At 43.3% G+C, this 27,166-nt stretch overlaps 1 protein-coding gene across 4 annotated transcripts; it reads left to right on the forward strand.

Moving 5' to 3' along the window:
* Positions 1 to 4: 4 nt before the first annotated feature.
* On the forward strand, positions 5 to 26,929 carry Stk36 (serine/threonine kinase 36). 4 transcript variants are annotated; one of them, XM_048808548.1, is made up of 27 exons: positions 5 to 168; positions 612 to 784; positions 1,987 to 2,127; positions 2,232 to 2,309; positions 3,359 to 3,489; positions 3,753 to 4,002; positions 5,346 to 5,439; positions 5,724 to 5,893; positions 6,076 to 6,263; positions 6,707 to 6,881; positions 10,072 to 10,215; positions 13,899 to 14,078; positions 15,277 to 15,374; positions 15,815 to 15,920; positions 17,196 to 17,346; positions 17,517 to 17,644; positions 18,075 to 18,179; positions 18,522 to 18,620; positions 18,703 to 18,791; positions 19,047 to 19,110; positions 19,288 to 19,398; positions 21,554 to 21,634; positions 22,504 to 22,678; positions 22,941 to 23,088; positions 23,343 to 23,490; positions 24,014 to 24,760; positions 26,219 to 26,929. In XM_048808548.1, the coding sequence occupies exons 2-27, from the start codon at positions 701 to 703 to the stop codon at positions 26,360 to 26,362; spliced, it is 4,029 nt and encodes a 1,342-aa protein (XP_048664505.1). In that variant the 5' UTR covers positions 5 to 168; positions 612 to 700; the 3' UTR covers positions 26,363 to 26,929. The 4 variants fall into 4 exon arrangements, with proteins under 4 accessions (XP_048664505.1, XP_015336875.1, XP_048664506.1 ...); XM_015481389.2 differs by having other exon boundaries at positions 7 to 168; positions 6,782 to 6,881; XM_048808549.1 differs by lacking the exon at positions 5 to 168 and having other exon boundaries at positions 656 to 784; positions 1,988 to 2,127.
* The last annotated feature ends 237 nt before the right edge of the window (positions 26,930 to 27,166 follow it).

The following is a 27,166-nucleotide window of genomic DNA, read 5'->3' on the forward strand; positions in this document are numbered from 1 at the left end:
TGCTACCGTTTCTAGGCAACCTCAGACTCCCGGTCCTTAATGGAGCCGGATGGCCAAGCGACAGCTTGGAAGTGCTCTAGGAAGTGCCTATGGGCGGTCCACGTCCCTCCCACACCTCTGAGAGCCTTTGTCTTCTGAATTTTGGGCCAGTTCTAGCGAGTAAAATTGGTAAGCATGCCCCCGAAAGAGACTGGCAGTAGGCAACGGAGAAAAACTAGTTAAGTCAAACCAAGTATGGAGACAGGCCGAGGGGACCAGGCTGGAGGCCGCCACCGGCGCCTCCCGGACTTAGCGCTCCTATTTTTTTTCGGGGGGTTTGGGGGAGTTTGAGAAAGATGTCCGGATCAGTGAAATGCACGGGCAAGTGTCCGGGCCGGGCTGCCTAGGAGTGAGAGGTAGGAAATTGGGGTAGGCTTGAACCAGCAGAGTCCCGTGGGCTTGCGGGACAGGAGAGTAAAAAACGGGGAGGAACTCCCAAGAAGATGCTTCGTTTGTTCCAAGATCCCATTATTCTATCTACTCCACCCGACCGTGTTTTTGAGGCCCGGATTAGTGTGAAAAAGGCAAAGGCAAAGTGGCTAACGTTTACCTTTCCCCCGTGCCCGAACCAGGCCTCCCAGATGTGTGAAAGTGACCCTGGATGTGTAGCTCTTGAGCACCATCGCTACCTTCTTTCCTGAGAGATCCTGAAACCTTTGTTATGGAGAAGTACCACGTGTTGGAGATGATTGGAGAAGGCTCTTTTGGGAGAGTGTACAAGGGTCGGAAAAAATACAGTGCACAGGTGGTGAAGAAAGGGATATATTTTCAGTGGGATTCGGTATCCACAACTCCAATGGAATATGGGGCCAAATGTGTTTAAACCAACCTGTATTCCTAAGGCAATGACTGCCACATTTCTTATGAAGTATGGCCACTAAAGTTGGGTTATGTGGGTTCAGATTCCAGCTCTACCACTTTCTGGCCTTGAAACGATGGACAAACTACTTAACCTCTGTGTCTCATTTTCCTCATCTATAAAATGGGTATAAGAACTTATTGATGAGGTTTGAGGACTAAATATGTTTTTAGACTAAATCCTTTAGTACAATGTTTGGTACCTAGAAAAAACAAATTATTATTATTTTATTTTTGTGAGCCACATCCCCAGCCAATTTTATTTATTTATTTAATTTTTTATTTGTGGTGCTGGAGATCGAACCCAGGTCCTTGTGCATGCAAGACAAGCACTCTACCAACTGAGCTATATCCCCAGCCCCCCATTTTATTTTTTATTTTGAGACAGAGTCTCACTAAGTTGCATAGGGCCTTGCTAAGTGGCTGAAGCTGGCTTTGAACTTGTTGTCCTCCTGCCTCAGCCTCCCCAAATTGCTGGGATTACACTTTTGGGCCACCACTCCCAGTTTATTATTCTGAATAGTTTGATCTATCATACCATTGCAGGAAGAGTCAAAACACCTGAACTCTATTTTTCCATCTTTATTTTGCCTTCACTTTTCCCTAAAATCTCAACTGAAGTCCTTTGGTTAGATCAGAACACCTTTCTCAGAATCCATGAATAGAATCTGTTTAGCAAAGGATGTCTCCACTGGGTGCAGTGGTGAAATGCCTGCAATCTCAGAGGGTGGGGAGGCTGAGGCAGGAGGGTGGTGAGTTCAAAGCCAGCCTCAGCAACTTATCCAGGCCCTAAGCAACTTAGTGAAACCTAAATAGAAATATTAAAAAAATGGTTGGGGATGTGGCTCAATGGTTAAGTGCCCCTGGGTTCAATCTCTGGTACTGAAATTGTTTCCTCTTAGGTTGAGGGGTGGGCAAAGCCTGGGTAAGGCCAGCGTACAATGGGGTAAGAGGTGAGAGACTAGCCAGTCTAATAAGAGTTGCTCAGTCTAAGGTCTTGAGTTCTGGACTTCTGAAGTTAAGGTTGAAATCCTAGCTTTTTTTTCAGTAGTATGGTTAGGCCTTGACTCTTCCCTTTACCACTGATAGGTGGTGGCCCTGAAGTTCATCCCAAAATTGGGACGCTCAGAGAAGGAGCTAAGGAATCTACAACGAGAGATTGAAATCATGAGGGGTCTGCGGCATCCCAACATTGTGCATATGCTTGACAGCTTTGAGACTGACAAAGAGGTGTGCTTTCATGGTTTTGGATCACCTTTCTCCAAGGGTCCCAATAATTTCCTAACCCCAGAATATATGAGCATTCCATTAGTGACGTTGCCTTCTCCCTACAGGTGGTGGTGGTGACAGACTATGCTGAGGGAGAGCTTTTTCAGATCCTAGAAGATGACGGAAAACTCCCTGAAGACCAGGTATGTTTCCTGGATAAAACTTCTCTTCACCCCTGACCACTCTGTCAGTGAAGGGCTGGGAGGGCAATTAGAGGGCAGGGAGAGTCTCCATTTTTGAAAACTCCCCAGAAGAATACAAGAGTCTGTGTGCATATAGAGGCAGTATGACATGAGAATTAAGTATGTGAACAGTGGAACCAAAATATCTGAGTATGAAGCTTGGTTCTGTCTCTCACTAGCTGAATCTCCTTGGACAAGTTAATGGAAGTAATATAATATCTACCTGATAAGACTATTGTGGAGATTAATGAATTAATTCACATTAAGTATTTTAACAACTATTGTTAATGTCGTGAAGATTTTTATTGGATATCTTTGAGAAAAAAGGGGCTGTGTGGTGGTACCAGAGAAGGCAGTGAGAGATAAGGGTTGTGGGTCAGGCAGGATGTGCCACCAGGATGTAGAGGTTAGCAACGGGATTTGGTTGAATGAAATCTTCAGTCAGATTCTGTAGGACCCCCTCAGAATTACTTATCACAGTTCTCTTTTTCCTTTTGAGCATTCATCACTGTTTGAAATGTCTTTTTCATTTCTTCTTATTTTTATGTGTGACTACTTCTCTTGAGAAAAGATACTGTCTTATTTAGTAATAGCTAATGTGTGTTGAATGTTTACTCAATGCCAGGCACCATTTTGAGCAGTGCTTTACACGCTTTTATTCATTTGGTCCACACAATAATCTAGAAGATAGGTGATATCATTATTCTCACCTTATAGATGATGAATCTGAGAAGCATAAAAAAAATTTGCCCCTGGTCATGCAGCGAGTAAGTGAGGTTCAATACATTTTCCTTGAGTGAATGAATGAATGAATGAATGAATACATGCATGAATTAACTGGGGAAGCAAAAGCTGCCCTTTTTCTTGAACAAGTAAGGTATGGTGTGAAACTCTGGGAGAATGGGAAAGAAGAAAAAATCACATTAGTGGCAGTATTAAAAGTCTTTGGCTTGTCAGCCAACCCTTCCCTCTTACCTTTTATTTTTTCATCCTGCCTATCTGAACCCTAGGTTCAGGCTATTGCTGCCCAGTTGGTGTCAGCCCTGTACTATCTACATTCTCACCGCATCCTACACCGAGACATGAAGCCTCAGAACATCCTCCTTGCCAAGGGTGGTGGCATCAAGCTCTGTGACTTTGGGTAAGGATTCTGAGCTTCCGTCTATGTCTCCAGTTCTGCAGGGGGTCTTAGACTGTATGTGTAACTTACGTGAACTTCCCTTGAGAACCTGAACTGGAGACTGAGCCTCCAGCTGGATCCTTTGGAACTAAATCAAATGTACTCTCTGTTCTAGCTTGAGATAAATCATACAATGACAGGTAATAGTGAGCAGGTTTAATTTCCTATTAGTGACCGGGTCTAGAATATCTTTTCCTTTTCCCTTTCCATGCCATTTCCTGCAGATTTGCCCGGGCTATGAGCACCAACACTATGGTTCTTACCTCCATCAAAGGCACACCACTCTATATGTCTCCAGAGCTGGTGGAAGAGCGACCATATGACCACACAGCAGACCTCTGGTCTGTGGGCTGCATTCTGTATGAACTGGCTGTAGGCACTCCTCCCTTCTATACCACAAGCATCTTTCAGCTGGTTAGCCTCATCCTCAAGGACCCTGTGCGCTGGCCCTCCACCATCAGTCCCTGCTTTAAGGTAATGAAAATTGAAAGGGAAAATAATTTTATATCAGAAAACTGTCTCTGTCTACCTCTATTCCCTTTTCCAAAATCTTTTTCCAGAGCTAGAGCAGGATTTTTCAGGAGCTGGGCCAATAAGTCTTGCTTTTCTACTGCAAGGGCTTATGCTAGGCTGGAGGTTGTTCTAAAGCCTGTCAAACTTGGGAGTGGTAGACCCTGTTTGGGGCAGGATAAGCTTTATCACAATAAAAAAGTAATTTCAAAACCTAAGAAGTAGATACTGGTTATTTTGCATGACCTCTGTTCTACTTATTTCGTATCATATGCAGAGTCCAGGTGATATTTAGATGTTGCCTATGTTGCTTCCCGTCCTCCTCAGACATCAGAATGGCCAGTGTCGGAGCTGGCTACATGATTAGGGGCAGATGACAGAGGTGGTGCCTGTTCATGGTAGCTAAGTCTCAATGGGTTTTTGGAGGAGGGGAGGGAAAGGGTTTGTACTCTCTTTATTTTTTATCTAGGGCAAGATTTTGGATCCTCAATGGAATTTAAGTGCAGTTTTATCCTAGAATAAAATCTCATTATAACTTTCCTATGCTCTATCTAAAATGAAAAGGGACTAATTTCTTTACAACCTGTTCAATTGGGGAGACCCAAATAATTAGAGAAAAAATCTAAACAAAGAAACCTCAAATAGAAGAGATGTACACAAAGATAATCATTCTCTCCTATGGCACATTCGCAGGTATCTTTAGCAAAAGCCATAGTTATACAAATCACCTTGTTTTAGAACAATGGTCATAATCTACTAGTACCTTTTTGTTTCTGGCCCAGTGGAAGATTTTCCACCAATAATTCATAACATATACTTCTTGAATTATAGTCTCTATTCCCCTCAACCATCTAAAGATTTGCTTTTGAGTGTTCCCAAACATCTCTACACCATTCCTGTGTGAGCGTCTTCTTAACTATAGATCCATCTATTTCTATGCAGCCCAAAACAAATCCATAATGAAAGGGAGGCATCAGTCTGGGACTCCCTTGAATGTTTGCTTTCTGAAGATGATTGTGAAGGTGATATCTTCCTCTCAGTTGTTTCTCCATTCTTCACAAAGTTGGTGACATTGAAATTCTGTACTCATGTCTGAGGGTACAAAGTCTCCATGAATAGGGATTGGTGCTTCCTGGGAGGTGAGGCAGTAGTCTGTCTGGAAATGGGGCCCACATTAACAGTTGTCAAGGTTGTGGTCAAGTCTGTTATACCAATAGGAGTTTGGGATTACCAGTTCTGTTGACAGGTTAGAGAGAGTCTAGAAGGAAGGGAAGGAAGAGCTGATGGAGTATTATTTCTCTCCACAGAACTTCTTGCAGGGGCTGCTCACCAAGGACCCCCGGCAGCGTCTTTCCTGGCCAGACCTCTTACATCACCCCTTTATTGCTGGTCGTGTCACCAGTGAGTCATCAGGATTCCCAGGGCTCTGGCACCTCCAAGTATTTTTTCCAACCTACCTCTCTGCCCTCAATATCTGGATCCAACATATTATCATTTCTCCACCAGCTTGAGCTTTCTCTTCCTAGCCCTTTGCCTAACTTTGGCCACTCCTGCTCCCTTTTTGTTATTGTCTCAAATGGCTGCCTTCCATAGAAGCCTGGAGACACTGAAGTAGTCTCTGGCCAAGTGACCATGGTGTCTACAGCCCTAGTATAATCATGTTTTCTCCTGCTCCCTCCCTGCAGTAATAACCGAACCAGCAGGCTCAGAGTCGGGTACCCCATTTACCAGTCACCTACCCCCAGAACTTCAGGTTCTAAAAGATGAACAGGCCCATCGGCTGGCCCCAAAGGGCAGTCAGTCTCGCATCTTGCGTCAGGCCTGTAAACGCATGGCTGAAGAGGCCAAGCAGAAGGTATGTGAGATACAGAAAAATATGTAACATGTAAAAATATATAACTAACCAGGCTAGTCATTGGGGGAGTTGGAAAAGGAGGTTGACTTTCTAGGAAATTGGGAAAGGCCATGAGTAAGATCCATACCGTCCTATAGCATCTAGACAGTTCTGGTCCAGTATCTCCTACTCATCTCCCACAGAAACACCACAACACAGAATCTGCCCTTGAGCAGGAGGACAGGAACAACAAGGTGACTCCCAGCACAGTCCCTCTGCCTGGACTACGGGCTACTCCTAAGGAATCAAACCTCCTGGCTGGGATCTTGGCCTCAGAAATGAAGAACAGCTGGGCCGAGTGGGGGGCTGGAGAGGCCCCTCCTACACCTCGGTGAGGGTTGTATAGCTAAGGGTTTGTGTAGTGGGAGGAGGTATCTTGTAGATTTTTGGCTTGAGCTAAAATAAATTTGAAATGATTCCTGTCATTAGCCATTGCCTAAATACAAACCAGTCCTTCAGAATTTGAGTCCTGGGTTGTTGGGTTCTAATTATAGACCCTTTCCTGACTCGTTGGGAAACTTAAGGATTTTCTCTTCTTCATTTCTCACTTGTTCTTTGACTGAAAGGGAAAGGGTTATTTCCAACCAAAAACGCAGATTGTTTGAGTTGAAAGCCATAGGTGAAAACTGTAGACTTGAGTATAAGATCCAAAGTGGGAGCAGTTAAGGATTTGTATGTAGAGATACATATCCTGTACTGGCCATATCCCATACCTGAGGAAAATTCCTCTATCTCCCTCGATGGCTTATACCTCATTCTTTTTCTTGGGTCTAGAGGGAGGGACAAGTTACTGAACTCTGAGCCTCACAGTCTTGGGACTCATCCTACTTCCATCCTGACCTCTGGCAGGGAAAACCACATCACCCCAGGTTGTGAACAAGCATTCCCAGAGCTGAGGTCAGAGGTAGTCGGCCAGCGGAGCATTGATGCAGTGGACCTAGAAAATGAGGTGAGCCTTAGGGTTTCTTCTTGGCCTCATTCCTGCTATGGCATGTTGGGCCTAGGTGGGTGTTTTTCTAGAACAATGATTCTCTTAAGCATGAGCTCCTTTTGTGTTAAAAATTACTTTTATATCAATTTATAGATTTTAATAATAGTATCTGAACATGTAATTCTCAAAGATGAGAATGCATAGGTAAAATCAAAAGTGCCAAGTTGGGCATGGTAGCACATACCTATAGTTCCATCTACTTGGAAGGCTAAGGCAGAAGGATCACTTGGGCCCAGGAGTTGCTACTATATTGCCAGCCTGAGCAGTATACTGAGACCCCATCTAAAAAAACCAAAACCAACCAAACAAAAACCCTTCTTATATCAGTTCCAGATGTGACTACTGTTATTAATTTAATCTGTGTCCTTCTAAACTTTCTAACTTTGTATTCACATATGTTCACAAAGGGAAATAGTTTGGCTGTTTACTGAGTTCATCTTATATGTATTGCTTCATATCATGCCTCTTTTACCCTTTGATTTGTTTTAGGGCTTTTTCTACATCATAGCGTATATTTCTACCTCAGTCTTTTGTGTTTTATGATTCTAATTTTTTATTTTGAAATCATTTCAACTTAAATATTACTTGTGAGAATACTATGTAGAATTCCCATACATCCTGATCTTGGCCCATTTTGTGAACCAAAATAGAACACCCAAGACTAGATAATTTATAATGAACAGAAATGTATTTTTTAAAGTTGTGGAGGCTGGGAAGTCTAAGATGAAAGTAAGCAGGTTAGGGCTCAGTCTTTCTCCTTCTAGCATAGTACTTTGAATGCCACATCCTCGGAAGGTGAGGGATGCTCGAACAGAAGAGATCAAGTGAACCTACTCCCACAAACCTTTTCTATAGCAGCATGAATACATTTATAGGGGTGGAGCCCTTGTGACCTAAAAACCTTCTATTAGGCCCCACCTCCCAACAAATTTTTGGGGGGATAATTTAACACAACCATATATATACATGTGTGTATATATAATGTTGTTGTTGTTGTTTTTTACTAGGAATTGAACCCATGAGTGCTTAACCACTGATCTACATCCCCAGCCCTTTTTATTTTTATTTATTTATTTATTTTTAATTTTAAAATATTTGTTTTTGGGTTGTAATTGGACACAATTCCTGGACCAGTTCCTTGGTTTTCTTTGTTTTTTATGACAGTTTTTAAGGTATATGTATTACCTTTATTTTATTTATTTATTTTTATGTGGTGCTGAGGATTGAACCCAGGGCCTTGAACGTGCTAGGTGAGCATTCTACCACTGAGCCACAACCCCAGCCCCTTTTTATTTTTTGTTTTAAGACAGGGTCTCACTAAGTTGCTTAGGGCCTTGCTAAGTTGCTGAAGCTGGCTTTGAACTTGTGATCCTCCTGCCTCAGCTTCCCAAGCCACTGGGATTACAGGCATGAACCACCACAGCCAGCAACACAAATATTTTGGAGAGGACAAAGACATTCAAACCATAATCCCCCTTATACCCAGATTCACCAGTCAAAATTTTGTCAAATTTGCTTTACAATTCTCTCTCCATGTATGTTTGGATATAGCATCTTTTGAATCATTTTGAAGTAAGTTGCAGATATAGCCCTTCACCCCTAAACACATTATAAGGTCAATCACTTGACTACCACCATACAAAGAAATTTAATATTGATATGTTATTATAATAATAGTAAATAGATTAATGGACTAATCTACAATCCATATTCTGATTTTGCGAATTGCTCCAGTAATGTATTTTATTAAAAATTTTTCTGTTCTGTGATTCAGTCCAGTATCATACGTTGCATTAAATTGTTAATACCTCATTAGTATCCTTTAGTCTGGACCAGTTCCTTGGTTTTCTTTGTTTTTTTTTATGGCAGTTTTAAGGTACATGTATTAGTCTGTTTTTCATTACTATAACTAAATACCTGAGCATGCTAACTTTGTAAAGAAAAGTGGTTTATTTAGCTCATAGGTTTGGAGATTCAAGGGCAAGATACTGGCATTGGCTTTGCTCTGGTGATGATCTCATGGCTTATGGCATCACAACAGGGAGGTGGTATGTGTGGGAGGAAGTGTCACACATCAAAATAGGAAGCCTGAGAGATTGGGTGAGTCCAGGTTCAGGGTTTTATAACAACTCCCTCTCAAGAACTAATTAGAGTCCCTCAAGAAATACTTAATTCCAGGTTGGGAATATACCTTAGTGGGAAAATACTTGATTAGTTTACATGGGATCCTCTATTTGATCACCAGCATGGTTCCCCCTCAAAAAAGAAAAAGAAAAAGAAAAAAAAAATATATATATATATATGAGAGAGAGAGAGAGAGAAATACTTAATCCTTTCTGCAGGCATATCCCCTTCCCACTTGACATAAAGACCTTATAAGTAGGCCCCATGTCTTAAAAGTCTCACTACCTACTGGTACCACCATGCTGGGACCCAAGCCTCCATTATATGAACTTTGGGGACAATACACATGTCCAAAGAATAACAGTACATTTATTTTGTAGAATGTTCCTCAAACATTAGATTTGATTAGATTCAGGTTATGCATTTTTGGCATAAGTAATACATGCTCAGTACTACATTCTTTTCAATAACCTCATAGTATTCACTAGTAGGGATGGATCCCTGGTTGTTTATTTACTGACTGAGTTTATGATGTTTTCATTTTTTATCATTACCAACCATGGACATCCTTCTAGATATTTTTTTGTTTTTCTGGTTTTGTTTTTGTTTTAGTACTAGGGATTGAATTCGGGGGTACTTAACCACTGGGTCCTTTTCAGTTTTTATTTTGTGACAGGATCTTGCTAAGTTGCTGAGTGAGGGCCTCGTTGAGTTACTAAGGCTGGCCTCAAACTTGATCCTTCCACCTCGGCCTTTTATGTTGCTGGGATTACAGGTGTGTGCCAGCATACCTGGCTTCTTAGTATCTTCTTATGCACACTTGCCAGTGCTCTCAAAGACTTTTCCAGATCCCTCACATACTGCCCACTACACCCTTTTATGACTGGAGATTGAAGGAGGCACTTGCTGCTTGCAATTACTTCATGATTCCCCCAATTTCTGGCCCCAAGTTGAGAGCATGATCCTGAGACTTATACACTCCTCTGACCTCTTTCATCCTCCCACCACTTCCCTTGTTCCCCAGGAGCCAGAAAGTGATGATGAATGGCAACAACTGCTAGAGACCACTGAGCCTGTGCCCATTCAGCTGAAGGCCCCTCTCACCCTGCTGTGTAATCCTGACTTCTGCCAGCGCATCCAGAATCAGCTGCGTGAAATTGGAGGGCAGGTAATGGGCAGAGGGTACTGTAGGCAAGATTTGGGGCTATTTTCAGAGAGGAAGCATTGAAAAACATCAAAAGGAGAAAGTTTGTCCTTCCCCAGTTCTTCCAGTTTATCTGCATAAATAGAAGAGACTCACTAACCTCCTTTAGTAACACAGAAAGAGAAGGCCTTTTCTGAAGGAAAAAAAATAACTATCTAGAGCAGGCATCAACAAACTTTTTTTGATGGTGTATATTTTAGGCATTGTGGGCCAAGAGGCAAAAAATTCATAAGTACTTAATTAAATATTTAAGTATTCATATAATGAAGAAAAACACATTTCCACAAAATATTTATGGACAAGCCTTAAAAACAAAATTGTAACAATTGAATATGCAATATTTTGTACTACAGGTATACTAGTGAGAATGAAGTTCTTTGTTGGGGGTAACATTTTGCTTAATTAACATTTGCTTAATTAAAAGTTAGGATTCACTCTTATAAATCCTTTTTTCCTTATCTGAAACAGTGCTCTCCCTTACTAGGAACTCGCCAAAATATGCTGCTTATATTTATTTCCCTTTTTTTTTTTTTTTGTGTGGTACCATGGATTGAACCCAGGGCCTCACACATGCTACGCAAATGCTCTACCACTGAACTATATCCCCAGTCCTCCTTCTCTTTTCTTTAATTTTTTTTTTACAACAAATTTATTGAGATCTAATTTATGTGCCACAAGACTTCTGATTTTTAGTATACAATTAATAATTCCAGCAGAGGCAAAAGGATTGCAAGTTTGAAGCCAGCCAGCCTCAGCAATTCAGCAAGGCCCTAAGCAACTCAGAGAGACTGTCTCAAGAAATAAAAAAGACTGGAGATATATCTCAGTGGTAAAGCACTCCTGAGTTCACTCCCCAGTAACAAAATAATAATTTCAAATTATGAAACTATCATCATATTCCAATTGTAAAACACTTTTATCATCCCATAAGATTTCTTATACCTATTTCCAATTAATCACTTTTCCCAGTCCTAGGCAACCATTAAGCTTTCTATCTTGTAGGTTGCTTATTCTGGACATATCACATGATTGGAATTGTATATGATCATTGTGACTGGCATTTTTCACTTAGCATGATGCTTTCAAGTTTATTCATGATGTAGCATGTATTAGGATTTCATTGCTTTATATTATGTATGAGTATTTCATTGTATTGATAGATTACATTTTATTTATCTACCCACCAGTTAGTTGATGGATTGTTTTTATTTTTTGAAAACATTGGGTTGTTGCTGCTATAAACATTCTAATCCAGCTGTGTGCTGCTGTATGTTTTTGTTTCCCTTGGCTAGATACTTAGCAATGGAATTGTTGTCATGTAGTAAAAATTTGTTATTTAGCATTTTAAAAAACTTCTGCACCATTTTCCAAAGTGGCAGTACCATCTTACATTCCCACCAGCAGCATGTGAGGGTCACAGTTTCTCCACGTTTGCCAACATTTATTATTGTCTGACTTTTTTGATTATACCCAATCTAGTAAGCGTAAAGAACCTCATTGTTGTTTTAATTTGCACTCCACTAATGATAAATGATGAATACCTTTTCATGTGCTTATTAGTCATTTGTATATCTTTGGTGAAATATCTGTTCTAATCCTCCATTAATTTTTTTAAATTGATTTGTTTATCTTATGGAGTTGTAAGAATGTGCTATATATTCTGGATATAGGACTTTTACCAGATAAGTGATTTGCAAATATTTTCCTCCAGTGTATGGTTTGTCTTTTTTTTTTTTTTTTGCCATCTTATAAGAATGTCTTTCAAATCACAAAGATGTTGAATTTTCTCCTTTTGTTTATTATGCTTTTGATTGTTTATAAGAAATCCTTTTCAAACTGAATGTCTTGAAGTTTTTCTCCTAAAAAGATTTCAACTTATTTTTTAAGAGTATAAATTTTACCTCTTACATACATTAAGTTCTCTGACACATTTTGAGTTAATTTTTATTTATGATGTGAGTTAAGAATCTAAGTTTATCTTTTTGCATGTCTATACCCAATCCTAGAAGGATTTTTTGAAAAACAAACAGAAAAACCAAACCAAAACAAAAAAACTGCCCTCATTGAATTGCCTTCGCATCTTACTCTTGATTTTTGGCAATAACACATTGTTGTCCTGTTATTGAATGGTTGCTGGATTTTTTATTTTTTTTAATCAGCATTGACTTAATAATGTTGATTTTAAAAAAAGAATCTAGGGCTTTGTATAGGTTAGGCAAGCAATTCTACCACTGAGCCACACCTCCATCCCCTGTTGAGCTCTCTGAGTTGGAATTCCAATTCAGCTACTCATTAACTGTGTGATCTTTGACTATGTATTTAATCTATCTAGAAGCTTCAGTTTTCTCATTTAAAAATAGATAGTTTGGGGCTGGGGTTGTGGCTCAGTTGTAGAGCGCTCGCCTAGCACATGTGAGGCCCTGGGTTCGATTTTCAGCACCACATATAAATAAATAAAATAAAAGTATTGTGTCCACCTACAACTAAAAAAATAAATATTTATATAAAAAATAATAAGATAGATAGTTTGGGCTGGAGTTGTAGCTTGGTGGAAGAGCACTTGCCTAGCACCTGTGAGACATTGGGTTTGATTTTCAGCACTACGTAAGAAATAATAAATATGTTCATATAATATAAATAAATTTATAACTAAATCATTTATAACACATATATCATAAATTTAAAAAATAAATGGATAGTTTTAGCCAGGTGTGGAGAACAAGGCAGGAGGATCAAAAGTTCGAGGTCAGCTTCGGCCACTTAGTGAGACCCTATCTCAAAATAAAAAAATTAAAGGCTTGGGATGTAGCTCAGTGGTAGAGCATCCCTGGGTTTAATCCCCAGTGGGGGCCAGGGGAAGGGATATTTCTATTTACTTTACAGGGTATTGTAAAGATTGCACAGGAAAATTAATGCCAAAATTTAAAAACAGTGAATGGTATGTTCTAAAACATTAGCTGTAAATGTTATTCCTTTATATTTAAAATTATAATACTGTCCCAAGTTTATAGGCTGTACAAGTCAGTGTTAGGCAAGATTTGGTAGGTGGGCTATAGTTTATGATTTCTTGACCAGAAGTTGAATGACCTTCAGTCTCTTTAAAGTTTAGTAGCATTGTTTTGTGTTCATTGTTTTTTAATTTTCAGAAGTGCTGGTGTGTGCATGTGTGTGGTGTGTGAAGGGCTGGAGAGTGGAGTGGGAGCAGAAAGGATTGTTATGGGGCCTGATAGATCCTGAGGGGAATTGCCCTGCCCCTTAGTCTCGGGTGTTCTGTGTCAAGTGACCTGACTATCTATAGTCCTCTTCCTTGGAACAGTCGCCCTCTTTCCTTGCTCTTCTTCCCTGGATTTTAGATTCAAAAAAAGGAAAGCAAACATTTGGCCTACTTTGCCAACTCCTTGGGAACATTTGGTATCTGTGACTCTCCTTTTTCTTGTGTGTGTGTGTGTGTGTGTGTGTGTATTTTAGTTGTAGATGGACAAAATACCTTTATTTTATTTATTTTAATGTGATGCTGAGGATTGAACCCAGTGCCTCACACATGCTAGGCAAGCGCTCTACCACTGAGCCACAACCCCAGTCCCTCTTTATTTTTCTTATGATCCATTTGCCTATTAATTGCTATCTCTTTCCATCATGTCACTCAGATCCTGAAAGGCAGCCTGGAGAATGCTTCCCATATCCTCCCTGCACTCCGGGTCCTGAGCAGTCTTCTGTCCAGCTGCAGTGACTCTGTTCCCCTGTATTCCTTCTGCCAGGAAGCAGGGCTGCCTGAGCTGCTGCTCAGTCTCCTCAGGCACAGCCAGGAGAGCAACAGTATACAGCAGGTAAGCACCAGGTCAGGAGCTTCTGAAGACTAACAGAAGGTTCTTTTGCTTGGAATTCTGTCCTTTGGGCTTCCTACTATATTTTCCCTGACTGCCTTTTATTTTGTTTTCTCCTTTTTCTAATTAGCACACCATCAATTGCAAATTCTCTGCCCTTCTGGGGCTAGAGAGGTAGTGTCAGTCAGTGAAGTAGGCTAAGTGTATAACTATGTGAGAGGTGGGGAATCTGACAAATGGGGTTAGACGCCCTCTCTAAATGGACCATCTTCTCCTTGCTCCAGCCTATTGTTGCTATGTGAAAATTTGGGCCAATGTTGCCATATCTTCAAGTTTTCAAGTAGAAATCCAGATTTTTATACATAATTCCTTCATATTTAGAATACCATGGTTTGAAACATTGGATCCTAGGCTTTACTAATGTGATTTTAGAGGGCAGAGTACTGAAGTTCAGAGGTTAACTCATACTTAGTCACTAATCTATAGATGGTCACAGAAATTATAAGTGGAAGAGCTAGGACTGAGACGCACTGTATTTGGAGCCAAATCTCTACTTGCCTACACTGTCTGCTGCAGCTGAGCTGTGAAGATAGGAGGACCATCATGTCACCCCGAGAGGACAGAGTCAGAGTTTACAAGGCATAGGCTAAGGCAGCTGGCAAGCTGTACTCTGCTGATGAGTATTTAGGGGGATTTTAAGGAATTTTTATGAATTTTTTTTTTTTTAAATAGAATCTCCTACACTTGAAAAAGACACATTTCAGGCTGTTTATAGTCCACTCACTGGCTGACATTTTGTCACCTCTCGATCTTGTCTCTGCCCATACTTCTTCTCCCCCATCCCTTTCTGTTTGGTCACTTTGGCTGGATTTCTGTAGGCCATTTTTATTTATTTATTTATTTATTTTGGTACTGGAGAGTGAATCTAGGGGTTTAACCACTGAGCCACATCCCTAGCCTTTTTTTTTTGTATTTTATTTAGAGACAGGGTCTCGTAGAATTACTTAGGGCCTCACTAAGTTGCTGAGGCTGGTTTCAACTCATGGTCCTCCTGCCTCAGCCTCCCGAGCTGCTGGGATTACAAGCATGCACCACCATCCCCGGCTCTTCTGTATGCTCTTCTTTTTACTATTTTTTTTTCTCTTTGCTGCCATCCCCATGTTGTCCTTACTCTCTCTTTTTTTTCCCTCTTCCCTGGCAGCAACCCTGGTATGGGGCCTTCTTACGGGACCTAATGGCTGTGATTCAGGCCTATTTTGCCTGTGCCTTCAATCTGGAGAGGAGCCAGACAGGCGACAGGTGGGATAAAATGCACTTTTGCTCTGCTGACCAGTTTGGCTTCAGTTTCAACTCCATTTCTTCCCCTGCAAATTAGGAAGATGCCAAGTGAAAAGAAGTTGTGATTTGTGACAGAGCTAAGTGGCCCTCAGAGTTAAGCTGTCCTCTTAAGGACCTTCAAGCATCTCTAGCTTCACCCCAAGACTTTCAGGTTCTAAGAGTCAGCAGTCACCATGGCCTCTAAGTGGAAAGATCAAGATGTGAAAATGGCAGAAAAGGGGCTTGGAGGCTGTGTGTGTGTGTGTGTGTGTGTGTGTGTGTGTGTTTATTGGGGGAGACAGGAGAACATTCTGTTGTGTTTCTTTGTAGAGATTCTCCTATCAGCCAGATCTGACCCATTCATCACATTGGGGCTTTTAGTAAAAGGATGAGAAGAAACTATGGGTTCATTTTTTTCCCAGCCTACAGGTGTTTCAGAAGGCTGCCAATATCTTTCTGGACCTGTTGGGGAAACTGCTATCTCAGTCAGATGACTCTGAGCAGACATTGAGGAGGGACAGCCTCATGGTAATCTGATCCCACCTCCATATTTCTGTCTCTCCTGTCTTCCTCTGTGTTTCTCCCATCCCCTTTATTATGACTATAAAGAGGCAGAGCAAGTTAATAAAACAAACATTTGTTAACTCCTACCATATGCCATATGCCTCATGAGTCCCTGCCTTTAAGGGACTAGGAATAGTCAAGAAGGGAAGAGTGAAAAGTACTTTAGAACTTTGTATAAAATACAGATGCTCTGGAAAAGATGCCATTAACATTATTTGGAGGGTTATGGAAGAAATCTTGAAGAAGGAAGTCATCTCTGTTAGGCCTTAAAGAACACATAGCAGTTTGCCAGTGGATGAGGCAGGAAAGTAGAGAGAACATTCTAGACAGAAAGAGCAAATTTCTAAAGGCCCAGAGGCATCAAACAACTGGTGTATTTTAGGGGACCACAAATAGAAACATTTCTTCTTGGAGAGACTTATGGATCTTTTAATATTTCCCAACACTAAGGACTAGATAACTATGTGGATTCTCTCCCTGGACCCTAGCAGTCAGGATAAGAGAATAGAGAATTGAATGGGAAAACAGCTAAGTTCTCACTGATCTCAGAGGAGATAATTTGAGAAGAGCATGTGCAGGGAAGTAAACAATCTCCTGGTCCTTATTTAAACTGATAATTAGGAACATAGATCTGGGCTATATTTCTGCCTCCAGAGAGCAATCCATTCAAACTTTTCTAATCTTCTAATTCTAATTTCATATCCCTCACCCTTCCAAGTCAGGAAGTTTTGAATGTCTAACCTAAATTTCAGCCTGCAGTGACACTTTTTATTCACCACTTCTCCTGTCATTGTGCAATGAGTAGCATGGGGAGTTTAAAATAACTATCCCTCCTCCCAAAATTTTGTATCAATAAGATTGGGTTGAGGGGGGAGGTCCCAGGAATCCCTAGGAATTCTACTCATGGTCTGTAGATTACACTTTGATAAATATCATGTAGGGAAGAGATCAGAAAATAGAAGGATTGGCTGAGACTTGGGGATGGCTCAGTGGTAGAGCATGTGCTTATCATGCCAGAGGCCTTGGGCTCCACCTCCAACCAAAGACAGGAAAGAAAGAAGAGGGAGTGGAGGTAGAAGGATAGTTGTACATTTTCTGTATAAGGACACCTTAGCATTAGATACCTGCCCCTGGATCTGTATTCTCTCTCCTCATGTTCTCAGGGTACTCTTGGTTCTTATACTCAGCCCAGTCAGTTTTCTGATGCTCTGATGTTACTTCTGCCCTTATATCCTTTAGTGCTTTACTGTCCTGTGTGAAACCATGGATGGGAACAGCCGGGCCATCTCCAAAGTGTTTTACTCCAGCCTGCTGACCACGCAGCGTGCTGTGTTGGATGGGCTCCTTCATGGCTTGACAGTTCCGCAGCTCCCTTTCCACACACCCCCAGGTGACCATAGTTGGGAGGGGAAGTTCTCTTTGTTTGTTACATAGAGCTCTGCTCTTCCGACTGCCATCACCTAGAATAGTGCCAGCCCTTAGTAGGTACTAAAAAATAACTGTGAACTGAAAGAGGGAAGCCACCAGACCTTACTCCACATCCTTTACTTTTCTCCACAGGAGCCCCACAAGTGAGCCAGCCACTGCGAGAGCAAAGTGAGGATCTGCCTGGAGCCATTGCCTCTGCCCTGGCAGCCATATGCACTGCTCCTGTGGGACTGCCTGGCTGCTGGGATGCCAAAGAACAGGTCTGAGCTGCAGCTTCCTGCTCCTCCCTTCCCCGCTGCCAGAGGAGTTGGGAAGACTGGCTCCAGTTTCTTTGAAGGACAGAAAGAGAAGCTTTTATGCTTCTCCTTGCTGAGGACTTCCAGAAACAGACTCCCACCCACCCTGTTTGAGCTCCTTATAGAATACAATACAGCCAGAATCCCAGAAACTGTGGCCAGCTGGTGATGAAGAAAGCTCAATGATCAGCTATCTGGGTGGTAGGACAGTTGATCGGAAGCCATTGGTAATGCTTCCACAAGGGCTCAGGATTCAGTTTTTCTGTTGCCCTGCGTATACTGAGGCCAAACTAAGACATGACTTTCATTTCTCCAATTCCCATGAAGACTGATTCCTATATTCCCCTATTCCTATAAGGGGAATAGGATTGAGTCTTAAAGTATGTTTCCACAGGTTTCTTGGCATTTGGCAAATCAGCTGACTGAAGACAGCAGCCAGCTGAGGCCATCCCTCATCTCTGGCCTGCGGCATCCCATCCTGTGCCTACACCTTCTCAAGGTACTTCCCACAACTTCCAGCATCTCAGATTTTTTTTTTTAACTCCCAGGACAGAAAAACAGACACAGGGTCTGAGAGAAAGAGTCTGAGAGATCATGAGTCTCCCTTGGAGGACTCCATTCTACCTTTAAATCTGTTCAACTGAGGTGACCCCATGTTAGCCATTCCTCTCCAGAACTGAGAAGCATCCCTGTTTGACTATCAGAAACAAGGGGTAAAGTCCCCTAACACCCCAAGTGAGGGCTCCAGCTCAGTAGAGGCTCACCTGGTTTTCAGCTTGGCCTTCCAGTCAAGGAGCCTGAGCTGCTCTGCCCACTGATAGATACCTTGCCACTCCTCCAGGTTCTGTACTCCTGCTGCCACATCAGTGAGCGACTGTGCCATATTTTAGGGAAAGAGCCCTTGGCCTTGGAGTCACTGTTGATGTTGGTCCAGGGCAAGGTAAGCTGCCAAAGCAGGTAGGCATATCATAGTGATCCTACCTCACCCAGAAGTGGTTCTGACAGCTCGGGTTTCCTTTTAGGTAAAAGTAGCAGATTGGGAAGAGTCCACTGAAGTGGCACTCTACCTTCTCTCTCTTCTTGTTTTTCGACTCCAAGATCTGCCTTCTGGGTGAGTCACAAAGTTGGGTCTCTCCACTGGTCTTCTGCCCACACAGCCAACCCTGACACAGAATATTGAGAATAGCACACTTTAGCCTATGCTAAAGGGATGAGAGTGAAGTTTTCTTCACAAAGAACAGACTTGGATTCCCATCAACTTAGGGCCTTGGAGGTGGACATACAGCCTGTGTGAAGAGCACAGTCCAAGGGAGAGGGAAGGCCACCTTTAACATGCTGTATCTCTCAATGTATCTCCCTGTTCCAGAATGGAGATGCTAGGCAGTGAGGTTGCTACTCTCTTTACCCACTCACACGTCGTCTCTCTTGTGGTGAGTTTTCAGCCTTCCCCAACCTCTCCCTCTACTCCTATCATCATGACCCTTTTGGGAGTGGGGCAGTCCCTCTCCCATTTGCAGCCTTTTCAGGATACATTCTATTAGAGCACGACAGAGACACAAATCCTACACCATTCAGATTCAGATAGTCTTCCTCTACCTTTCCTACAGAGTGCAGCAGCCTGTCTGTTGGGACAGCTTGGTCAGCAAGGGGTGTCCTTTGACCTCCAGCCCAGGGAATGGATCACTGCAGCTGCACATGCTCTGTCTGCCCCTGCAGAGGTGAGGCCTACCAGAGAAGGCCCAGACCTGTTTTCTCTGAGTCAAATCCTAGGACACCATTCTGGGTGAAAGACTGAAATGCCAGCAAGCCTGGAGAAAACAAAGGAATGGGAAAGGAATCATCCTTTTACCCCAGATAGTAGTCCCCTCTCAGCCCAGACTGGTCAGGGCTTCAGATTTCCTATGCAGGGCTTCTAAAGACAGAGGTGGGAACGATACCAATTGACATGTTCTAAGGTTTCCTATCTGCTTTAGCCCCCCCAGGAGTTCATGTTCTAGTTAGAGTCCTCCTCCTTTTTTTTTTTTTTTTTTAATATTTTTGTTTTAGTTGTAGTTCGACACAATACTTTTATTTTTATGTGATGCTGAGGATCTAACCCAGCAACCCACACATGCTAGGGGAGCGCTCTACCCTGAGCCCCAGCCCCAGCCCTGGAGTCCTTCTTTATGCTTCTTCTCTTCCCCTTCTACAGCAGAGCCCACTCTACTTTTCATGCTTTCTTAACTGAGATGGAGAAGGGGCTGACATATTCTTCAGGAATCAGTCCATTTGTAGTCTCCTTTCTGCCCTCTTCCTTTTCCAGCCTTTTGTTCTTCATTTTGAGACCCTTTGGAATCCATATTTCCCTCATTTTGTGAAAAGAAGGGTAGACTTCATATTCACATTACTGTCTTATGTTATATATAGAATTCTTTATAATTTATAAAGCACTTTTCACATGTTACCACAAAACACTTGGCAGATAGACATAGGAAATATAGTAATAATCGTCTGCTTTTCCTTGATAAAGTTGACCTTCAGAGAAATCATATAATTACTGATAGCACTAACATTCATCCAGGAGCCTGAGTCAAGACCCTGGAACCATCTTCCCCATCATTCTCCTTATAAATGGCTCCCCAGTTCACATGTATTCTACCTTCTGATTGACATACAGATCCCTTCCCTCCGTGGCACCATCACTGCCTTAGTTTGTATTCATACCATCTCTCTTCTGGTCTTTGGCACTTGCCTAAAGGATCTCTCCTCTCAGACTTTACTGCTGCCAGAGCTTTCTTTCTTTCTTTTTTATTTTTATTTTATGTTTTTTAGTTGTAGATGGACACAATACATTTATTTTATTTATTTATTTTTATGTGGTGCTGAGAATCGAACCCAGTGCCTCATATGCTAGGTAAGCACTCTATCAATGAGCTACAACCACAGTCCTGAGTGATCTTTCTTAAAGGAAAATGTGGTCATTCACTCAACCAGTGTTTATTGAACACATAGATATCTATCAAGTGCTCAGCACCATTCCAGACTCTGAGGATATAGTAGTGAATAAAAGAGACAAAAAATGTTACTGGTGCAGAGCTCATGTTCATGATCAGTCACTTCCCACTGCTTCTGGGACAAAGTCCAGACTCTGTTGCCTGCTGCTGGAAGTTCAAGTATCAGCTCTGGGCTCTATTACCCTGCTATACCAAAAGAGTTACAGGAGGTGAAGTTTAAGGCCTACCTACTCTTTTCTTTTGAGGGGGTTGTAGGGTACTAGGGATTGAACTCAGGGGTGCTCTACTACTGCTCTTTTTAATTTTTTTTTAAATTTTGAGACAGGGTCTCACTAAGTTACCTAGGCTGTCCTTGTACTTGCAGTCCTCCTGCCTCAGCCTCCTGAGGAGCGGGAATTACAGGCAAGCACCATTGCACCTGTCTTTAAAATTTTTAACCCAGGGGCTGAGTTGTGGCTCAGTGGTAGAGCTCTCGCCTAGCATGCATGAGGCACTGGGTTTGATCCTCAGTACCACATAAATGTAAATTAAAGATATTGTGTCTACCTAAAATTAAAAAATAAATAAATAAAAAATTTACTCCATCAGTTTTCTATCCCAAGAGGCAGCATTAGGCACTCTCACCCATGCCCCTAACCTCTTGTTTAGCAAGTATCTTTCTAACTATAGTTGCTTTTTTGTCTGCTTACCCTACCAGACTCTATATTTATGACACACACTTAATAGAATAGGCAGGACCAAGACTCCTAAATCCAGAAGAACTCTTCCCACTCTGCCAGACTCAGGAAGAACTTTCCCACTTACTGGGGGTTGGGTGCACAGGCCTAAGGGCAAACTCATCCCTTTTAGGGATCTGCATTCTTCTTGCTCTCTCCAACAGGTTCGGCTGACTCCACCAGATAGCTGTGGGTTCTATGATGGCCTCCTCATCCTTCTGCTACAGCTCCTCACCCAAGTACAGGTGTATCTTAGGATGGATGAAAAGAAGAGAGAGAAATTGGGCATTCTGGGAGCCATTGGATAGAAAGAAGCAAACATACTTGCCTTTCCTCTCAAACTACCATACCTACTATAGCCTGAGAATTGCCCCACTTGCCATCAGTAGGGCCCTTTAAAGGAAACCATTCAGCTGTATCCCTGGGGATACAATGGGAAAACAACAAATTTTCTTGTTTTGTTTTGGGTTCTGGGAATTGAACCCAGGGGCATTTTACCACTAAACTACATCCCTAATACTTTTTATTTTTTTATCTGGAGACAGGGTCTTGGCACAGTTGCTGAGGCTGGCCTCGAACTTGTAATCCTTCTGCTTCAACTTCCCACATTGCTGGGATTACAAATGTGCACCACTACACCTGGCTGTTGTTTTATTGATATTTAAAACTTTTTATTTTATAGACCTGTGCATCACTTGGCCTTGGTGCAAGCCAGCCACAATAGGGCAATGCTCTGGTTTTTAGCTGACACACACATGGGTTGATAGGTCAGGAGGTTAAGGTGTTATAAGAAAGGAAAATAAGACAACATAAATGCTAAGTAGGAAGATGAGGAATTATTTCTCTCTCCCTCTTTTTTTTTTTTTTTTTTTCTTTTTTGTACTGGGTGTTGAACCCAGGGGTTCTTTGCTGCTGGGCTACATCCCCAGACTTTTTTATTATTTTCATTTTTTGAGGCAGGGTCTTGCTAACTTGCTGAAGCTGACCTTGAATTGAGATCCTCCTGCCTCCTGACTGAGACTCCCTTTCCTTTTAGATCAGGGTCAAGAATGAAAAAAAGGTAATGGACTTCTAACTTCTGCCTGCCCCGTCACTCTTTCACTTTTACCTCCAGCAGGGAAAGGCTAGCCTGATCAGGGATGTGGCTAGCTCAGAAATGTGGACCATTTTGTGGCACCGCTTCTCCATGGCCCTGAGGCTACCTGAGGAGGTAGGAACACAGGAAGAGGAACTGTCACTGTCCGATCCATCCATCCCTGAGCCAGACTGGACGCTGATCTCACCCCAAGGTATCTTTCTGTTAGCATAGCCTCCTCTATGAGGCCAGTGTATGGGTCCCTCTTCAAGTGGATTGAGTCTGGAACTGGGTTAACCACAGAGACTGCTGCTGCTGCTGCTGCTGCTGCTGCTATGGGGGAGACAGCAGAGTCTTCAATAGAGCTGTTCAAGGATGGGGAGGGACTGAATAGGTGATGGTCCTGGGAGCTGTGGGGAAAAGGGCAGCAAGGTCTCTTGCTTGCTTCACTAGGTCTTCTTTCTCCATGTTTTCAGGCATAGCAGCCCTGCTGAGCCTGGCCATGGCCACCTTTACTCAGGAGCCCCAGTTATGCCTGAGCCACCTGTCCCAGCGTGGAAGTCTTCTTATGTCCACCCTGAAGCACCTTCTTTCTCCCAGCTTCTTGCATCACCTGAGTCAGACGTGAGTCTGAGCTAGAAGAAGGAGGAGAGAAGATCCAGAATTAGCAATAGGGAGGTGGTGGCTGGGAGTGCAGGAGAGAGGGAGCTGACAGCTTGAGTTACAAGACCAGAAATGGGATAAGGATTAGTCTGGAAACCTAAGGAGCTGCTGAGGTTGGGGACAGGGTGCTGGGGAAGGAAACTTGAGGTGTGGGGTGGAAGTATCATAAAGGATAGGTGAGCAAGACCAAGTATATTGTACACTCTCCTCCTTAGGCCTTACGGGGCTGAGTTTCTGCCTGTTGTGGTGGTCTCTGTCTGCCAGCTCCTCTGCTTTCCCTTTGCCCTGGATGTGGATGCTGACCTCCTCGTAGGTATCCTGGCTGACCTAAGGGACTCAGAAGTTGCAGCCAACCTGCTGCAGGTATTTGGGAAGCTACCAGGTGTGAAGATAGGGCAGGAATATGGCCAGTCTTGTGTTCTCTAATTCACTTCCCAATAGGTCCAGGGTTCTCCAGGCTTGACCTAAGAGTTGGAACTGAGGAGAGACTCAGGCCTGAAGAGAGGCATATGGTTGGAGCTGGGCTAGTGTTTTCTTCTCTCTGACATTCTCTCATCTGGTTCAGTGGGGCAATCATCCTAGTCCAGACACTAGGGGCTCAGCTTCTTGACCTGGAACCCATTCCCTGGCAGTTTTTGGCATTACCCCCATAGGTCTTTGGATGCAGAGACCCAGTCCTTAGAGAGCAAGGGGCGTGTTCTTGGAAAGAACCTGCCCTTTGGGCTCCACCTGAGTTCCATGTGGTATGCCATGGGTCAGGACTTAAGCTTCATTCTCTCTTCAGCTTGGCTTTTCTCACCCCCAGCTTTTGGGTCCCTACTTCCTAGGTGTGGTGTACTTCTCCCTCACGTTGAGCTCCTTTTTCCCACTCTCCCCACTCCCCCAGGTCTGCTGCCACTATCTTCCGTTGTCACAAGTCGAGCTGCCCATCAGCCTCCTTACACGCCTGGCCCTCATGGATCCCACTGCTCTCAACCAGTTTGTGAACACAGTGGCAGCCTCCCCTAGAGCTATCATTCCATTCCTCTCTGTTGTCCTCCTGAGTGACCTGCCACTGCTGACCTCTGACCTTCTCTCCCTACTGGCCCACACAGCCCGGGTACTGTCTCCCAGCCACTTGTCCTTTATCCAAGAGCTCCTGGCTGGCTCTGATGAATCCTATAGGCCCCTGCGAAGTCTCCTGGGCCACCCAGAGAACTCTGTGCGGGCCCGTACTTATGGGCTCCTAGGACACTTGCTCCAACACAGCATGGCCCTGCGTGGAGCACTACAGAGCCAGGCTGGACTGCTTAATCTTCTGCTGCTAGGGCTTGGAGATGAAGACCCTGCTGTGCGGCGCAGTGCCAGCTTTGCTGTGGGCAATGCAGCCTATCAGGCTGGTCCCCTTGGACCTGCCCTGGCAGCTGCCGTGCCCAGTATGACCCAGTTGCTTGGAGATCCTCAGGCTGGGATCCGGCGCAATGCCGTATCAGCTCTGGGCAACTTGGGACCTGAGGGGTTGGGGGAGGAGTTGTTACAGTGCCAAGTACCCCAGCGGCTCCTGGAGATGGCATGTGGAGACCCTCAGCTGAATGTGAAGGAGGCTGCCCTCGTTGCCCTCCGGAGCCTCCGACAGGAGCCCTGCATCCATCAGGTACATCCCAGGGGACTTTTGAGCCATGATGATCAGGGCCTCTATAGTTCACACCAGTTCTCTGAGATAGTCTGTAAGGAACTGGGACATCTAGAAATCTAAGCTATTACTCCAAGGATGCCTGAAACCCAGGGACAAAGCCTTGGAGATGAGTTTTCCATTTACCATCTCACACTCTTGAGAAGGGAAAGGAGCTAGAAGAGGGCTTCACTGGGCTAGGACATGCCTGAGATCTCAAGGTCCACAGCTTATCTCTTCCAGAGGCTTGGGTGGAGGGAGAAGATAAGAAGATGTTGAGGCCATGAAGATACCAACTATCTTTTTAGTAGGATGCTAAGCATGCTAAGCATTTTTCCTTTGTTGACTGGTTTAAGTTATTATTATCCTCATTTTGCAGGGGAGGAAACTGAGGCACAAATAATTTAGTAATTTTTCCAAGTTACAGAGCCAGCAGGTAGGGTTGGGCTTGTGACCTCAGAAGTCTGGGTCCAGAGCCCATACTCTTTTTTTTTTTTTTGGTTCTGCAGGTTGAACCCAGGGGCACTTTGCAACTGAGCTACCATCCTCAGCCCTTTTATATATTTTATTTAGAGACAGGGTCTCTCTGAGTTGCTTAGGGCCTCACTAAGTTACTGAGGCTGGCTTTGAACTTGCGATCCTCCTGCCTCAGCCTCCCGAGCCACTGGGATTATAGGCATGTGTTGCCAGAGCCCATACTCTTTTTTTTTTTTTTTAATATTTATTTTTTAGGTGTAGTTGGACACAGTGCCTTTATTTTATTTACTTATTTTTTATGTGGTACTAAGGCTCTAACCTAGGACCTCGCATGTGCTAGGCGAGCGCTCTATTGCTGAGCTACCACCCCAGCCCCTAGAGCCCAGAATAAAACCACTGTTTTATTCTGCTGTGTCTGCTCCATTTTCAGTATATAAGGAACCCAGTGGAAATTTCACAACTGCCTACGATAACATAAATTATAGTAGCTCAGTGTGATAGCATTGGGTAGTTCATGCAGAACAGAAATTTGACAGGGTGGTGATGATATTATAGGAGTTTCTGGCAATCCATGTGAGGAAATAATAAAAAGGTTTCTTGGCTGGGAATGAGGGATTAGCTTGGGACTAACTGATCTGGATCCAAAGCTGGGAATCAGACTTTGCTGCTCACTGTCAGTCACTGCTACATTCATTATCTCTTCTGGGGGACAAGTGGATGGGTCCCTTGGTCCCTTGGCTTTATGGTCTGCAACCAAAGAGAATGGAAGTAAATCCCTAGTCCTGATGATTCCTGTCTCCAAGGTTTCCCCATTCAGTCTATCCAAGTCCCCAAAAGCCCATCTCCTTTTTCTTCCTTTGGGATGGGCATTGTAGGACTAAATGAGAGTCCTCTGCCTGTGCCCCAAACACAACTGGTTCTAAGCCTCCCATCCTATTCTATCATCTACTCTCTGTCCTACAGGTGCTGGTGTCCCTGGGTGCCAGTGAGAAATTAGCCTTGCTCTCTCTGGGGAATCAGTTACTGCCACATAGCAGTCCCAGACCTGCCTCTGCCAGGCACTGCAGGAAACTCATCCATCTCCTGAGGCCAACCCACAACACATGATCTCAGATTCGTGGGATCAAGCCTCCAGCCTTTGTTGCCCTGCTATTGCCAAGTCTTCCTTATTCTCCTGCATAAGCCGTCAATTCAACTGAGAGCTGAAGAGACTGAAGAAGAGTGATAAGCTGCCAATTCACTTGAGAGTGAGAAATGAGAGGAGATTTATGTATAAAGCTCTTTCCTTCCCCCAGATTCAGAATGATTTCAGCCAGTAAACTTCGTTACTGCTGGTGCCAGAGAAGATTCCTTTCTTCTCTGTGTCCAGGGTCTTTTTCCAATAATGTGCCTTGAACTTCAGGAATGTGCCTCCCAGACTTTAGGGAAATATACCTCACTTGTCCCATCTCCCCCTTTCTGGAGCTACTGTAATCCTCCCATGATTGTGCTTTAGGTGTACTGGCTTCTGTCTCAGCTCTAGGCTATGGGGGATAAATGCCATCAGCCCCTGTTGTTGAGGGGTTCCTAGCCCTTAGGCCACATTCCTTCCATGGGTGGGGGTTGGGCAGTATATCTTTTTTTAATTGTAATTCTGTTTGTAAACTCTTTTAATAAAAAATGTGCCTCACCCTACTTGGAGCTCCCAGGGTAAGGGGTTGGGAGGCTCAGCCCACCCTTTGGCTTCTACGGGGTGCAGAAGCCCTGGGGTCCTATACTCACAGGATCCTGATTTGGGGGTTTGAATCTTCTCTAGCTTTCTGGCTTTCTCCATTCTAGATGAGACAAATGTGGTTGCCTACTTTTAAACTAAGGCCAGTGGAGCTAAAATAGGAAAGAATAAGATTTAACAAGTAAATTGGATTGCTTTGA

This window comes from Marmota marmota, unplaced genomic scaffold, assembly GCF_001458135.2.
Source record: "Marmota marmota marmota unplaced genomic scaffold, marMar, whole genome shotgun sequence".
Lineage (NCBI taxonomy): Eukaryota > Metazoa > Chordata > Mammalia > Rodentia > Sciuridae > Marmota > Marmota marmota.